Here is a 17,237-nt window from a genome sequence, read left to right on the forward strand (position 1 = left end):
TTCGTTCCTTCAAGTTACATGCCTAATTCTTTTTGTCCTCACATTTTTTACACATCCAAGGTGTTTTTGAATAGATAAGAAATAAAGTGAATAATACTTTTTTTTCTAATACTTCTTTGAATGCATAACTCTTGAGATTTTCAAACTATTTTTCATAAGTTTGACTTCATTTTTTTCACATCTGTTTAATTTTATGAACATGTTACTTAAATGTGCACCATTTCAGCAGTTTATCCCTTTGTCAAAAAAAAAAAAAAAAAATATATATATATATATATAAATCACACTAGGATCCCATTAACAGCTTCTCATAAATAGCACATGGAATTTGCATTTACTGGTATAGGTGTGCTAGGCCTCACTAATTCCACTTAGTTGTCCAAAGAAACAAAATTGTGTAGCTTTCAAATGTTAATCTTTAAACATAAAAATACATCAGCACCTAGAATAATTATTCTAAAATTACTATAGTTTATGACTTTCTACATTAGCTATAAATATATTACAAAATTCTGTTAGCTGTTTGGAGTACAGTAACAGTCATTACAGACAAAGAAAGTACACCTGACTGTATACGAGTCAAGATGAAATAAATGTAATAAAGTAAGAGAACCTTCTCTTCCTATCCTTTATGAGTATGTCAATTAATAATGTAAAGTTCATTAGCAATCAAACTCAAGAAACTAAAAGTAATGGCTGTTATGATGAGTTTGACATATTTATTTATACTTCAACAAATCAAGGTTGGCCAGTCAAGAATTATATTCTTGCTTTTGATTATGCAGAATTTGTGTTTATAATTCACTGGAAATAGTAGAAACCAACTACCGAAGGTATAAAAGTCAGAAGTGGAGAACTTGGAATCCACAAACATCGTGTGAAAAAAATGAAGACTGATAATCTAAATATTTCTTTTAAAAATTATAAAACTAAAACTTAGTAATACAAAGACTTTATAATTCAAGTTCATTTGTATGCCTTGTTTATTGAGTAAGTTGTTAGAACACTTCTGAATATCACAATTACAAGAGTTACAAATCTGATTACAAATAAATACTGACCAATTCTTTTTAATAATCAGTTTATCATTTAACTTGATCATCCAGCTTAATATAACAGTGATTTTTAAGATACTGGTTCAACACAGAGGGTGTTTGATGAGATAAAAGTTACCTTTACACTTAATTTCTTCAAATTTTAACAAGTTTTACAATGAGAAATATTACCTGTAGCACACACCCATAGCTTCTGCTGCTGACGTTCCTTCATCTAATAAGGAAGCATTTGCAATGTCCAGACCAGTCAGGTCACATATCATTGTCTGATAATTCAACAAGCTCTCTAGCCTTCCTTGAGCTATTTCAGCTTGGTATGGAGTGTACTGAGTGTACCTACAAAACAATTTACTGTGTGAAATGAACTCAATTTTGGTTTTGATATTAGAGTGCAACAACTAATATCTAATAATTGTATACAAAATTTATAAAAAAAATACTTATTTGGTTGTGAGTTAAGCACAATAAAAATTATGTTATCCATGTGCCTCTTAACTTTCTACATATATTTATGGTTTAAAATTTGCGTAACATAAAAATTAATGTGAAACAGCTTTCTTATCAGTAAGTAATGTTATTCTTCTGATTAGTATATACACATAAATGTTAAGAAATGCTCCAGGTTCTACAAACCACTGAAAACAACTAGGCTAAAGTAACTTATGATGATGAGAAATATATTTGAAGTAGAAACATATTTCATGACAGTTTGTATGGGTATTAGAACTTTAAAATAACTTAAAAGTTCTTATACCCATATCAGCTGTCTTGAGATACAATTAGATTAAAAATAAGATATTTTCTGGCTTTAACCATACTGCACAGCACATTTCAAGTATTCATGAAGTGCACACCCGCACATCAAGTTTTCAATTTTAGTTAAAAATTTCAATATTTTTAAACAAAAAATTTTAGAACTGATATTTCATCATTTTGTAATATTTATTTAGTATAATTCACAAAGAAAAATTAAAACATTAAAATTTTTTACTTCTACTCAGCTCTGAAGAGATTTAACTGAAAACAAAACACTTTTAAATCTTTTCGCATTTTTTCTGTTCATTCAAAAACACAGGTTTAAATATGATATGAAATTACCATCCCTCAAAAACATAATTATCTTTTTTTTTGTTTTAATGTGATGTTCTTTCTCTTTCCTGATTGTATTAGTAGCACCTTACAGTCCTGTCCTTTTATGATGTTGTATCACATTATATAAAGAACCACTAGAGCCTCAGCTTTCAAAACAATTAATGCAAAATTTACATACCAATGAACAGTATTGTGTTACAGGCTTTTTATGTCAATGTAAAAATAAATAAATATATGGGAAAACAACCAGACCAAGTTTCCTTAGAAAACAATAGCAGAATATAACTGAAAATTTAACAATAAGCTACAGATATGAAAATTTTTTTGTTTTAACTTGCATTTGTTTGAAACCTATGTATATTTTCTTCTATGAAGCGAGATTGGATAGAGCAGTTAGGTTTACTAGTATGGCAGGCAATAGCAAAATATTCCAATGACTCAAATCTTTATTTACTGAATATTACTATTAAGGTTATTTTTAAACAACATATGCATAAATAATTTAATACTTATTGAACAGAAACAACATCTACAAGATATAGACTGATCTTAAATAAGAATATTGTTATCTACAGCACCCTGACTTGATGCTATTTTGACAGGTCAGGATTCAGGCCACTAATAAATGTTTGTAAAGTTTATGAGGTGTTTTTTACGATTTATAGGCAAGAGGTGGTGATTACTACAGTAATGGCAAAAATAGAGTATGAAACAAATGTTTAACATTATAAATCTAGTTGATGTAGACTAGATTTACAAAATGGCTTTTTTGTTGGTTTTTCTTTTTATCGAGAAAAAATTTTAAATGAAAGCTGGAATTTTTTAAATATTCTTTTCAAAGAAAATATCTGAACAAAAGTTTAAGAAACACATAGACTTGCAATGATTCACACATTCTTTTGTAATTCCTGAATGCTGAATACAAAAATATTCATTTTAATGCATAATGTACAGTTTTTTCATAAAATGTCATATGTACTTTTATATAAATAAATCATTTTTACTGAAATTGGGTCACATTTTGTTTAAAACTAGTTATAGATTTCTCTAGATTAATCATGATATTATATTCTTACCATTCATTCCAGAACCCAAACACAACAAACATAATAATAAAAAAATTTTCATTATAGTAAACGAATTAATAATCTAAGTAAGTTTTTTCTTCCTGTTTGTACAAAATCCTTATGTAATTGAGAATCTAAGTCACTGATTTATGAAATCTCTTATAAAAACTAAAACAATTCATGAAGTTTAGATTTGCAGACCCGTGTTATTTGACATAATTTATGAAAATTGTTAATGTTTAACTATCAATCTAGGTATGTTATACCAATTAGTACAGCATAAGATCTTAGTTTAAAACTGATATTTTAATAGCATTTAAATTTTATCATTTTAATTTCACCCTGTAATATTTTACAAAATTCTGAATTTCTCCTATTATGACATTTTCTCTAGGCATCTTGTTTTCTCTATTATTTCCACCACCCCTTTAGAAACATTATTGGTCAGACAAATCATAATTTTTTATAGCCTTCAATTTTCTTTGGTTAAGAACTATTAAAAGAAAATTTCTGCCACACCCACCTGTCACATTTTCTCTTTCAGGAGAAGTCAACAGTTTAGTCTTGTATTTAATTATATATTACATATAGCCAATAAAAAGTCAAGTTTCATCTATCATATGATGTATTGCATAATACTGTGTTCTGAACAGATAATAATCAATTTCACTCAGAGTGCAATTAATGCTTAAGTGAGAAATTTAATGACTAGCTTGAATGAATTTCTTATAGCCATTGTCACAAGAGGTATGGGAAATTGTCTACGTTTTGCATGTTAGTAGTTATGTTCTTTTTCTGATGGTTACGTGATCAAGTTGACCTACCTTGTATATAGTTATTGCAGAAAAAAATAACGGATAAAATATAAATTTTTATCCAAAAAATTTAAAATTTGTTAAAAAGTTTTGGAGATTATACAAATAAATTCTAAGATTTTGAGACAGAAAATTAATTTGCACACTGACAATTCAAAACAAATATTTAATATATTCATGCACAAATTTTTATTTTATTAGAAATACTTTACTAAAAATATTTTTTGTATGTGAAAGACTTATAATGTTAACTGAAAGGTTGCCAAATTTTATGAAGATTTATGCACACTATATTGAAAGTTAGAAGTATTAAATTTATACAGACTTTAAACAAGTACAAAGAGATCATGTGTTCTGTCAGATTTGCCAAAGGCTCCTGTTAAAAAGAGTTAAAGCCAAAACTAGGTGCTATTTAGTAAGTTTTTCCCAAGTTTCCTGTAATTACACTGAATACTTCCATTGTGAAAAGAAAATCAATTACAGGGTATCAACGACATCCATCTAGTCTGGAACGTATATTTAAAACATTAGATTTCAGTAAATTCTGTATACTGGTTGCTTGTTTTATTGCACACAAAGCTACACAATGGGCCATCTGTGTTGTACCCTAACCTGGTTTTTAGCATTATGAGCCACTAGGGTTCATATTTCCTTAGGAATTTATATGGAGGCAGGAGATTATAATGTTCTTATTTTTAAAACTATATATTAAGCTTATTAATAATCTCCTCAATTAAGTGTAAACACTATACAACTATTTAAACTTGTTCAGAAAAAGTAATTCCAACAGATGTTCTATAAAGCAGAATGCATAAAAACTTAAGAATTATTTAATGTGTTCAAAACTTAAAAATTTTACTTGTTTATTTACAATAAAAATTAATTGTTCTCTTTTTTTACATTATATAGCTAGATATAAAAATATATTTTAAATAAATTGAATACCAATATTTGAATTTAGTTTAGCCCCACTTAAAACAAATTAGGTGTAGCTTTGACAAATCCTTTTTTATTTGGTGTTGCTGTTAGAAAATAATAGATGAGATATGAATGAACACAATACTAGATAGTGAAAACTATCTGTGAAAACTACATTATAATATGCTTTAAAAATCCGGTGTTTTTATGCACAAACATGCTTTGTTGTTGGTTTGTTCATCATTGTGTAGTTTCTAAGATTGCAAAAACCAACAGGTGAAGTGCAAAAGCCACACCATTATAAAGTTTAGAGAAAATGAACACATCAAGCAGAATATGATCACAACAAACATGCTTTATACAAGAAATTTATTATAAAAATTGAATAAATTTATTTTAACCCAATTAATAAAGGCTCTATCAATTTGATTAACTTTGGAGGGCATGTCATGACTATTTTACAGTTGCATTCAAAATTTAACTAAACAACTTTATCAATGTATGTTTATAAATGCTACATCAAAACCTGGTTTATAATTCAAAATTTAATATTAACCAAGTTTTATTTTTAGTTAAAAAACACAAGTTAAAAAAACCTCAATCCTCACCATTCTGTCATGACATATCTGCCTTATAATCTCTCCCATTTAGATATTACACCTTCAACAATACAGTTTCTATAGGGCTCAACTAATTAAAAGCAAATTACATATATTGACATGAAAGAATACAAGGTTTTTAACCTGTTCCCTTATTGACTTAAGAGATATCAATGAATCTGTCAAATTGCTAGAGAAGCATTTTCTATCTTTTCATGCATAGCAAACCAATTATTTACTTCCATTTATTAGATGGATACATTTATAACTAAGAGAAAGATAATAGTGTAATATACAGAAATCTTAACTTTAAGTATACAAAGACAGTAGTTCACAAGGAAACCCAGATGTATGCATTAATTTATTGCCCCAACTAGCAATGGAACCTGTTTTAACCTATTTATGCCTTAGAAAGTCAGATAAATATAGCAGTTCTGTGACATTCTGCAAAGAAGTCAGGATATTAATCAGATAATTATTTAGAGAAATTTGATGTACTACCTCCTGTTGCTTGAAATATTTTAAAACAGATCTTTGCCATTTAGGTTTTCCATTATCAATAGTAGTGGTGCCTTCATTAGCCAAAAAACCCAAAATAATTTCTAATCAAATTTTTTGTATTACTTTCTTTTAGAAGTATTGGGCTATTTTGCTCTGAATCATGGCAGTATTGTTTGCATGGTAATACTGTGACCTTCCATAGTGTACAATACTAGAAATTAATATTTTACTAGACAGAAAATATATTTCCAATAGTCTTCCTTTCAGTATTGCCTTTTATGTGCAAAATTTTTTTAACCTACCACTAGCCTTTAAGCTTCCATCTACCCCATATTTAATGCAATTCTACAGCATCTTTGCATGTTTACACCAACCACCAATAGGGGAGTGACACACAATCCTGATGCAGGTTACTTCTATACTATTGAGCTTTGTCTTCCCTTGGAGATTAGGCATGAAAGAAGCACAGAAGTGTGAGAAGATGTAAGCATTTATTAGAAATATATTTGTTTAGGAAAGGAAAATATTAACTCCTCAGATGGAATCTTACACTTAAGAGGTGGAAAGACAGCTACAAATGTTACCAAGATCCTACAAAAGCACCGTTCAGAAAGCATCCCACAGATATGTACATTTATACATGTGCATGCACACACTCACACACACTGATAATTACAGACCATAGAGTGCAGATTTTGTGGCTGATAGCAGCTAATATACCTATAAAGATTCTGATTGCTAATTAGTGAAATCCAGCCTGATAAGTTGATTAATACAACCCATAAGGGCAGATGGTGAAAGGTAATGGAGTGAGGACTGCTTTCAGGGAATGAATAACTAGAAATGAGACCTATAGAATTCATATGGGAGTCATTCCATGTCAAATCATCCAGATTTTGGAAAATGTTCCAGGTGACCCCTCAGAATGCCTTGAAACAATTCACATGTGCTCATCTAACCATATAATGAAAAACTGCCAAAGATTAAATTAATATCTCTAATAGTTTTTCATTTACAGCCCTGCAAAATTTAGTTAATTTTTTGTATTTTTGGCAAATTCATTTTCGGGCAACTTTGGCTGCTTAAAGCTGCAAGAGTAATGGTGGTAGAAGGCTGAAATTTGCTACACTGATTGAATTAATATCATAGAATTCAAAAATGGTCTCAAACCAAGTTTATCTCTTTTAGGAATTTCATAGTGAGGCTATAAAATCACCTGAAAACCCAAAATTGTAATAAATATTGGTTTGTTTAATAAGCCATAGCTCTAAGACTTTATATGATACAAAGCTGAATTTTGTTAACACATTTCCTATAACATATCAGTTGATAAATCAGCAATTGTTGTAATTAAAAATCTATTAGATCTCCTATAAAAAAACTTATGATTTAGCTAAAAATAGCCCTATTTCAGGCCACAGTTTGACGAAGTCACCAGTTATTCAGCCTTTTCAGATTTTTCCCATATATTGTTACATCTCTGAATATGATCTATGAAAAAAAATAAATCAGGATGGTGTTCAACCTACTTTTTGAGTTATAATTTTTTAAAGTATCCTCTGACCGTATGTTGTTTACTTGAGAAAAAAAAACTTCAATTCAGCTGTGTTACTGTGTGCAAATATATCCATACAATTTTGAAATAAATTATGAATCCCATTGAAATATTCTAATCAGCCTTTACCACCATATATTCTTACATCTCTGAACATGATCCTCAAAAAATTCAAGGTTGTGTAAAATAATAAATTATGAAATTTTAAGTCTCTCTCCTATGTACCATTGGGCAAAGGACCACTTTCAGGGCATTCAGTTCTTTCTTGTCAATCAGGAATCAGTCATGCAGAATTCTGGCAGGTATTAGGTCACATCATAACTTTATTCCCCACTCTACCAACATATTGTATATGAGAAGGCTATCAGATGATGATGTGTACACAGTTGTTGGTAGTAGCAGTGAAAGTGATGTTGCAGCAGCTCAAATAGGGTCTAATGATAGCAATGACAATTATCAGCCAGGGAAATATGTGGCATGCATATATGATCATGAATGGTATATGGGAAACATAAAAGATAGATCAGATGAACATTCCATTGTGTTGGTGTCATTTATGAAGAAATCAAGAAACAAACTGTTCTCATGGCCTGCAAGGTCATGTAAAGATAAAAGCTGGATTCCTTTCCAACATATTCTTTGTCTCATAAGTGCACCTACCGTGCAAGGCAGTAGTGCTCGCCACTATGTTCTAAGTCAAATTGATCTCAACATAATGAAACTTGAATTTCAGAAATTTATTCAAGCTGTCTGAACAAAGCAATGTTTATTTGATGTTGTTAAGGCTAATTTATCGCCTTAACAGTTTTTGAAACATTTCATTGTCACGATTATTGCAGTTTGGTGTGCCTATAATCTTTCTCAGTTATCCCCTGTTGTAGCACTGTGCTTTTTGTGTCTGATTTACCTTTGTATTTATTATATTATGAATCTTAAACTCAGCCATATCTGCATAACTGTAATGCATAACAATACATTTGCATTGCCATGTGATCTAACTAATTATGCCAATAAACTTGTTCTGAAATGAATTAATTCTTTCTTGTTTCTTACAACTTCATTATTTAACATTCTGAAAGGCTGGATAGAATATTTCAGTGGGATTCATAAAATTCTGACAGGTATTTTTCAAATTTGTATGGATATATTTGCACACAGTAACACACCTGAACTGAATTTTGTTTTTAATAAAAAACGTATGGTCAGAGAATACTTTAAAAAATTATAACTCAAAAAGTAGGTTGAACACCATCCTGAATTTTTTGGTAGATCATATTCAGAGATGTAAGAATATATGGTAAAAATCTGAAAAGGCTGAATAACTGGTGACATGGTCAAACTGTGGCCTGAAGTAGGGCTATTTTGAGCAAAATCATAAAAAATTGCATATAGCTAAGTTTTTTTACAAGAGATCTAACAGACTTTTAATTACAACAATTGCTGATTTATCAACTGCTATGTTATAGGAAATTAGAAGAAAAAAATCAGTTTTGTATCATATTAAGTCTTAGAGCTATGGCTTATTACATAAACCAATGTTTTTTTTACGATTTGGGGTTTTCAGGTGAATTTACTGCCTCAGTATGCAAATCCTAAGAAAGATAAACTTGGTTTGAGACTATTTTTGAATTCTGTAAGTTTAATTCAGTCAGTGTAGAAAATTTCATCCTTCTACCACCATTACTCTTGCAGCTTTAAGCAGCGAAAGTTGCCCGAAAACGAATTCGTCAAAATTAAAAACAAATTAACTATATTTTACAGGGCTGTAAATCAGAAACTATCAGAGATATTGATCTAATCTTTGGCAGTTTTTTATTATATGGGTAGATGAGCACATGTGAGTTTTATCAAGGCATTCTATGTGGGTCACCTGCAGCCCCCTGGATGATTTGACACGGAATGACCCATGGGCAATAAAATAATGAAGAGCACAAACTAGTCATTGAAGTATATGTGGATCAGAATAGGAGAATAAATATCAAATGGAAGGGAGGGAAATTGGCACAATAGAAGGATTGTCTACACAAGTGTCACTGATGTTTTGAGAAGGAAAATATGACCTGAATAAAAGAGAATGTAGGTGTAGTGGTGAAAGGTACATGAAACATCAAATGTTGAATAATATCCAACCTCCGATTTCCACAGGCAATTGTGAAAATCAATTAATTTAGTTAATTGCCCAGCTTTATACACAATATAACTTAAAAATCATATTTTACATGACCTTCAAACAACAGAATGTCAAGTAAAGCAAACAATACAGTACAAATAAAAGGTATTGCCACACTGAACATGAACAGATGCATGATTTGGGTTTCAGCTTAAGTAAATTAATACAATTTTATATTTAGACCACTCAGTGATTGTAAGGTTCATTAGCTGCAGACACATATACTTTGTATCCTGGATCACAGGCTACTTTTTAATGTACACTATCAAAAGCTACAAACATCAACTTTCCATTAATAACCCTTTGAATATGAACAGCAAGAAAAATTAAAAAGTTAACAAAACAATTATTGCCATAAATTACCTTCAGAAAGAACTGGGTGTGCTATAGGCATGGATTTGTAACACAATTAAAAATGCATAAAACTAAATATAAGTATTTATAAAAATAGTAATAGAAATTTCCATGGTTTAGGATATCATGTAATTCATCATGAGCAATTAATAACCAGAGATAGGAAAAACTGCCTCAACCACTGGTACCAACTCATTTCACAGTCTTCAAGAAGCAGCTACTAAAATGTTGGCTGGCCAGATTCAGAACAAGAGTATATTTTAAACAACATAAAATCACACATTCCAATTTCTAAAATATCTCTTTTATGATGTGATAAACCATTTCAAACTCAAATAAATGTTATGACAAAAAATAATATTTATATACCAGAATTGCATGTATCATATTTTACAAATTTAATATAAAACTGATACTAACAATGACAAAAAATTGATTGAAAACTGAATGTCTCACCAAATATTCACAAAAGAAAATGCTAAACTGAAAGTTTATTTCACAAAGCTTATGTAAGAAACTGCCAAAGAAAGATGTTCAAAAGATGATTACACAGGTATACAATTCACAAACTCTGACTCACTTATAAATAAAACTAAAAATACACTACAGTATGTAAAAGTTAAGAAAGCTGACATGTATAGTCCCAATGGGGCAGTATTTTCTAAATACTGGGATTTAATACATGCAGAAAACTATTTTATTCATAACATCTTCATTTTGAATTTTACTTACAGTAAGTAGCTTGTAACATTTTCATAGTTTATAGACATAAAATGTATTTGATTCTGTTATCCCAAAAACTTTTTTTCAATTAATAATTTTGTTTTACGAGTTGTTAAAAGTAGCTTGTTTGCATAACATTAAAGAAAATATTGTTTCATTAGTTTACTCTAAAAATTATAATACCTGGTTCAATTTTGCAGGTATGTTCAACATTTTCTTTGCTGTTCCAGGTGTTTTTGTTGGTATGCATACAATATACAGCTTTGTAAAAAGGTTATGTAAACACAGTTTTGTTTTTTTTAAAGCCTAGGCACAACCTACTGATTAGCATGCCACATTGTAGATCAGAAGGTCTAAAGTTTGCTCTGTAACAAGATACTAAACTGCTGCTGCCATATGATCATTAAAAGTGGATGCTGCTGACTAGTTTGCTCTCCCTCTTGTTCAAAATTAGGAACTACTATACCTGCAATTAATCATTTAGCCCACGTGTCCCATAAAATGTTCTGGTTCGATATCCCAAATGTCCATACCCTTCATTTTTTGTTGATAAGTTAACAGCAACAATATATTACAAAAATAGTCTTTGATTTACAGCATTAAATATTTCCACATAATAAAAACATACAAATTTTCAGTTTAAATGAAATTAAATATCATGTATTTCTAAACATAAAATCAATAAAATACAGAAACTATTTGAGTTTCATCCCACTTATCTCAAAGTAATATATGTAATAGCAATTTGGCTAAGTATACTGTTCAGTTTCCAAAGAATCAGAAATAAACTATTCCAAGTTTTGATTAAATACATCAGCATTAACCACATTAAATTTTGATATTTATCACAAACTTTCATCCATTTTACCATGGTCTAATTCACATTGCATGTTTAAGAAAAGCACTGATAAAATAGCCACAATTAACAATAAAATCAAAAATTTAACATTTTGAACATTAATGCAGATAATTTATTCATATATAAGACTCAGGCAACAAATCCAAGTTTGATAGATTTAGCTATTTAATATTTACATAGTATCAAATATGAGTATTTCTTACCCTTCAACATAACATTCCTATTAGTCACAGACAGAACACTAAATTATACTGTAAATTCAATCCAAAATAACCTAGTTTGTTAGTGATAGCCTGAGATGCAAAACTTTTACACATCACTACTATAGTTTACATAAAATTTCATTGTGAACCAGCTCCAGCTGAAATGAACACTCATCGTTATTTAATTATAATAACAAAGTCTCACTCAATACAAAGAGTTTACTTTTGGTAAATGGGAATTGGTATCTGAAAGTGATGAAAAGTACTTTTACTGAAAATGCCCAAGTTCATATCCTTGTGACATTCCATGCATTCTACTACTGGATGCAACCACAGCAACAGCTAGCAAAACAGCACGAGAAAACTTGCATTAGTACATTTCTATCCTGCTTGCAAGTAGCTAGCTGTGTGAACAGCCTGCATTTTCTGTCATGTGTCCAGAGCATCAGTGCTTTTGTCATATACTATAGGTTACAAAGCTCTAAACATGTTATCAGAACCATAACAGAGTTAAGTTACTGAGTAAACAGAGATGTAAGATGAGTATCAAACTGACGATAGTAAACTCAGAAAGTTAAACACAATTTATAAATGTACATTCACAAAGAATTCATAAAAAATTTATATAGACAAGTACTTACAAAATAACACGATATCAAATAATTTGAGATATAATTTCTTAACAGGTTTTGGCAACCCTAGTTTGCCAACATTTTGGATTATTGCATTTCACAGTTTTACATTCATGCATTACAATATTCATTCCTTTTTCTTATTTCATATTAACTTATTTTATATAATATTTCACAGAGAATTAATAACATTATCGACATCTACCCTCATTTTATCCAATCATACACTCTTCAAAAACTTCCAGTGTCCACTACTCTGTTTACTTATTATTTGTGGATTATATCTAATTACATCCAATATAAAAACCTATTCAGCAATAAAATTCTAAAATATTGGTCATAACAAATTACATAAATAGCAATAAATAAGTAAAAAGTGCTTTTTTACAACTTAATGAGGTAAAATATTTTGCTCAAATTCTTGTATTACCATTAGCATAGCAACCATAAAATAAAAATAGCTTTGTATCAGTTAATCTTGATTATTCTAGCTATCACCCACAGAAGCTAAGTTATGAAATTTATAAAAATATCAATTTGTACTTTCCTTACACTGATAATTCTCTCAAATTTCAAGCACTTTATTTTTAAAGAAATTATTAAAATTAAAATAAACCTCACCATCCTGGATTTTCTAGAATATTTCTGAGTATTGTGTGAGGAACTTTACAGCTGTTATAGCCCATTCCAATGTATGATCTCCATACTTTGTTTTTCTGAGCAATATACTTGATTTTCTTAAGCAGGTCTTTCTCACCTAAGGTTAATAATAATAATTAAAAAATAATGTTAAATGATCTACTGTAAAAATATAGTATATACATACAATAATGCATATTAATTATTTACAGAATGTGGAATTAGAAGCCCTGTTTTTAATATACACTCTTTGTATCCTTTAGTGCACTATTGGAAATGAGAGTACCTTCATAGCTATTTAAGTTACATGCACTTAAATAAAATATTAGTTGGTAATGTCTCTTCCCAGTTTCTGTTCTGACAGAACATTAGGAGAAATGAAAAGAAACAACTGAAAAGGAATCTCAATAAAAGAAAAAAAGTAACCAAAGTAAACGTAGAAATACATGGATCATTAACACATTATTAATTTATGTTGCGAACTAACACAATCATCTTAACCTTTCTTTTTCTGGAAAACACTAACATTTTTACTCACAAGTTACAAGATAAATTATAAACTCTCTTAAGTGTTGATTAACACTTCAAATTCTGTTTTTAAACATTATGAAACATGAAAGAAAAATATTAAATTCTGAGGTAACTTTGCCTACTAACTAGAACTTTTAAAGACTAAAAGTATATAGTGCATCCAAGTACAAGTATATTACCAATAGCTTTTGATCAAATTCAAGACTTACTATCTGTCCTCATAATCAAATCAAATTGATTAAATTATTTTAACTCCAACCAAGTCAAATATTTGCTAACTGACTAACTTATTTGTTACCTTATGCTTGTTGAACAGAATATACCACAACATAGTTGATTTCTATTCTCAGACAAAGCTGTCAACAGCAGAGAGGCACTTAAAGCTACCATTAAATTTTAAGGAACTATAGGGTTGCACTAAATAAATTTCATGGATATAAAACTGACAAACAATATAATTAAATGTGAAACAGCATCAACAGATCTTTATTTCATTGTGAATGTAATAAAAAAACAACTCAGTATTAAACTGATTAACCCAATAATTACAGGCATATGTCAAGATTTTATTGTTACATTAAAACTTTAATTAATCAATCTTAGTATTAGTGTACACTAACAAAATTAGAGTTAAATTTACATTATACTTTGAAAGTTTTATACTGTACAAGTTTTAATTTTATTTCAAAAGAAACCTTAAAGAAAAATTCTTAAATTTCAGTTTGATGCACAAGTTTACAAAATATTAACTTTTCATCTCTAACTTGAATGGTTCTTCTTGTACACTATTTCTCTGTATAGACAGAAAGTAGATTGACTGCTCTATTTACACTCTTCTTTCAAGGCTCCTTAGGGCACATTTGAAGAAAAGAAAACAAGTTTCTTGCAACTCTTAACAGATACCATGCACATCCTCTACACAAAGTTGCAATATAATCAGCCAATTATACTATATTGAGCTAGATGTTTGTAACTAATAGGAAGTCATATTTTGAAATATTTTCCCAACAGTTATTTTAAAATTGACACAAAGAATTCAAGAGAACTTTTCAAACACTTAGCATTGTTACTACTCGTCACCACATTAGCAATTTATTGTTATTTCTCATCTGTAGATATATTAGTTAGATAGATAGTTAATTATATATTTGCTACATTTTAAGGACATATTAGATAGATTTAATATTTTGCAAGATATAACCCAAACTGCCTTCATTTATCAGGCTTAGTGCAGAAGGTGAATATCTCAATGCTCTGACTGGTTAAAAGTTTTATTGTTGAGGGCACCCAGAGAATACCCACTGACACGTCAAGATAAGCTAATGCTAAAGGATAGTAAAGGAAAACAAAACAAAAATGCTTTGTTGTGAAAAAGTAAAACTTACAATTAAGATTATACACTCAGAAGATTTTGAAGATAATTCAAAGGTATGTACATTTTTGTTTTGAATTTTAAGCATTTCACTGCACTATACATTGATGATAATACTCAAAATATTCATAGTCTGAGTGGAAATAACTATAATACAAGAATAACATATTTAATTAATGTACTTAATTACCATAAACATATTCTTTGTTTAAGATTACAAGTAAATAAAGAATATGTTTTGTTTATTAGTACTTGAAAACTTTTACCTTGTGGTTACAGTATGAAGTTATTTGCATATTTCTCATATGGAGAATGATACACAGTTCAACAATACTAACAACAACTCTGATGATGGTTTCTTCAAAACAAGTTGTTTACTTTACATTATAAAAAAAAAATCTGTAACTGTGATTAATGAAAGGAAGTGTAAATTTCTCAGAGACATGGAAAATCTCCACCACTAAGCATAAAACTGGTTATAAGGCAAGCAGTGAACTGCTACATTATTTTCCAGTAGATCAAATTGCTCCCTTGTTCTTTTAGAGAAGGAATAAATACATGTCAAGTAATAATACCAAAAACTGAGAACAGGAAGTCACTATGAGAAAGTAGAAAGCTTGATATTAATACTTGGCTTTGCTGAAGTGGAACAAGGCAGTGATGACCATAGCTGTGACAAGGACACAAGCACCAGAAGATGTGCAATCTGTAAATGAGAACTAGCAAAACAAGTTTAGCAATAGAACCTTTTAAATAAATTTGAACTTGTTATTGTTTTTGCACTAGCACCTTATGGATTACCTTGTTAGGTATAAGCTAAATTCTAACAATAATTTGACACGAGTATTTAAACTCAATCTTGAATTTTAAAAATTTCACAGGTTTTAGCAAGGATCAGAGGATTTAATATAAAACATACAGAAAAGTAAAGAAAGAAATGGTCATTTTTCAGGTTAGTATTTTAATGATATAAATTTATGATGTGGATCAAAAATGATGAGTACCCTAAGAAAAAAATCAACTTCTACTGGACAGCTTCCTAAAAATTCTACCTGCCCAGTGCCAAAACTTTGGGCTGAAAGAAATAACATGGATAAAACATGAAACAAAAGTTAAGGTATTTTATAAATCATGACTTGGGAAGCAGTATTCTTAAGATTCTCAATCAAGTTAAAAGGTGATAACTAACTTATCAAAAATGTTAAGGTGGTTGTATTTTCGGAGAATTCTTGGGTTTGCAAAATGCATTGAGCACTTTTTTGTAACAACGAGGTGCTAACTTTATTAAAGTTCTTTTATGGCTGGTATAACTGATAGTGAGTTCAGGTATTCATGCAAGGTATAATCTGTTTGAACTGTTTTAATCACTATTCTTGAGATTGTGCAACTACTTATATTGATAGTCTGACATATTACATATTACCATATTCAAATAAAGGCCTCATATACGAAAGGTAGATGATGATTGTTTTGCCACTGCAACCTTTATTAATACTTTCTATACACTGTGGGTGGTTAAGTTATTACTTATCCTCCTGATAAAATTATTAACATGTTTGCTACAAGTTCAAGTTGAATGTTAAACCTGTGAATTTTATAGCTTGAGAACTGGAATACTAAAGTTAAACTTAGATTTCTTAGTTTTTTTGTTCTTGTTAACTAGGCTTGTTAAACAGCATAGTTGTTTGCATTATTAAGATGTAATTACTCCAGAAAGTCAAAACTGAGCATCACAAAGGTGCTTCTAAAATATTGGGCAAAAAATGAAACAAAACTGGTTGTTTGTTGTCAGACATGATTGTGATATTATTATATTGTAGCTTGGTAATATTACTATGAGAGTTGATAATAGTGATAGATTTAAATTTTCTTCAGAATAGCAAGATGTCAGAGGTTAGGAATTATTTATGGATTCAGAATTGTTCCCAATTGTTATCCTGTTGTTTTTGACAAGTTTCTTGATACGATAGTTTTGATCATTTATTAATGGTTTTAAAAACAGAATAATATTTACTTTTTTTACTATTTCAAATAAAAAAATTGATTATTTCACTTAGTATTTGCATTCAGACTGAATAGTTCACCTTCAAGGTGATTTTTATATGAAGTATAAAAGTACTATTTACTGTCTTACAGTTTTCATATTTGCAAA

General features: G+C 29.4%; 1 protein-coding gene across 3 annotated transcripts in view; it reads right to left on the minus strand.

The window, feature by feature from the left end:
• LOC143224981 (glycine dehydrogenase (decarboxylating), mitochondrial) overlaps positions 1-17,237 on the minus strand; it is a 156,872-nt gene that overhangs the window by 108,870 nt on the left and 30,765 nt on the right. For all 3 annotated transcript variants that reach the window (XR_013013559.1, XM_076453566.1, XM_076453579.1), the window contains 2 exons: positions 13,165-13,300; positions 1,227-1,391 (listed from right to left, as the gene is read on the minus strand). Coding sequence is in view for 2 of the 3 variants with exons in the window: in XM_076453566.1 (XP_076309681.1) it covers positions 1,227-1,391; positions 13,165-13,300 (301 nt within the window). In the remaining variant the exon portion in view is untranslated. The remainder of the gene's footprint in view (positions 1-1,226; positions 1,392-13,164; positions 13,301-17,237) is intronic.

The sequence above is a fragment of the Tachypleus tridentatus genome, chromosome 1 (genome assembly GCF_004210375.1).
Source record: "Tachypleus tridentatus isolate NWPU-2018 chromosome 1, ASM421037v1, whole genome shotgun sequence".
Taxonomy (NCBI): Eukaryota; Metazoa; Arthropoda; class Merostomata; order Xiphosura; family Limulidae; genus Tachypleus; species Tachypleus tridentatus.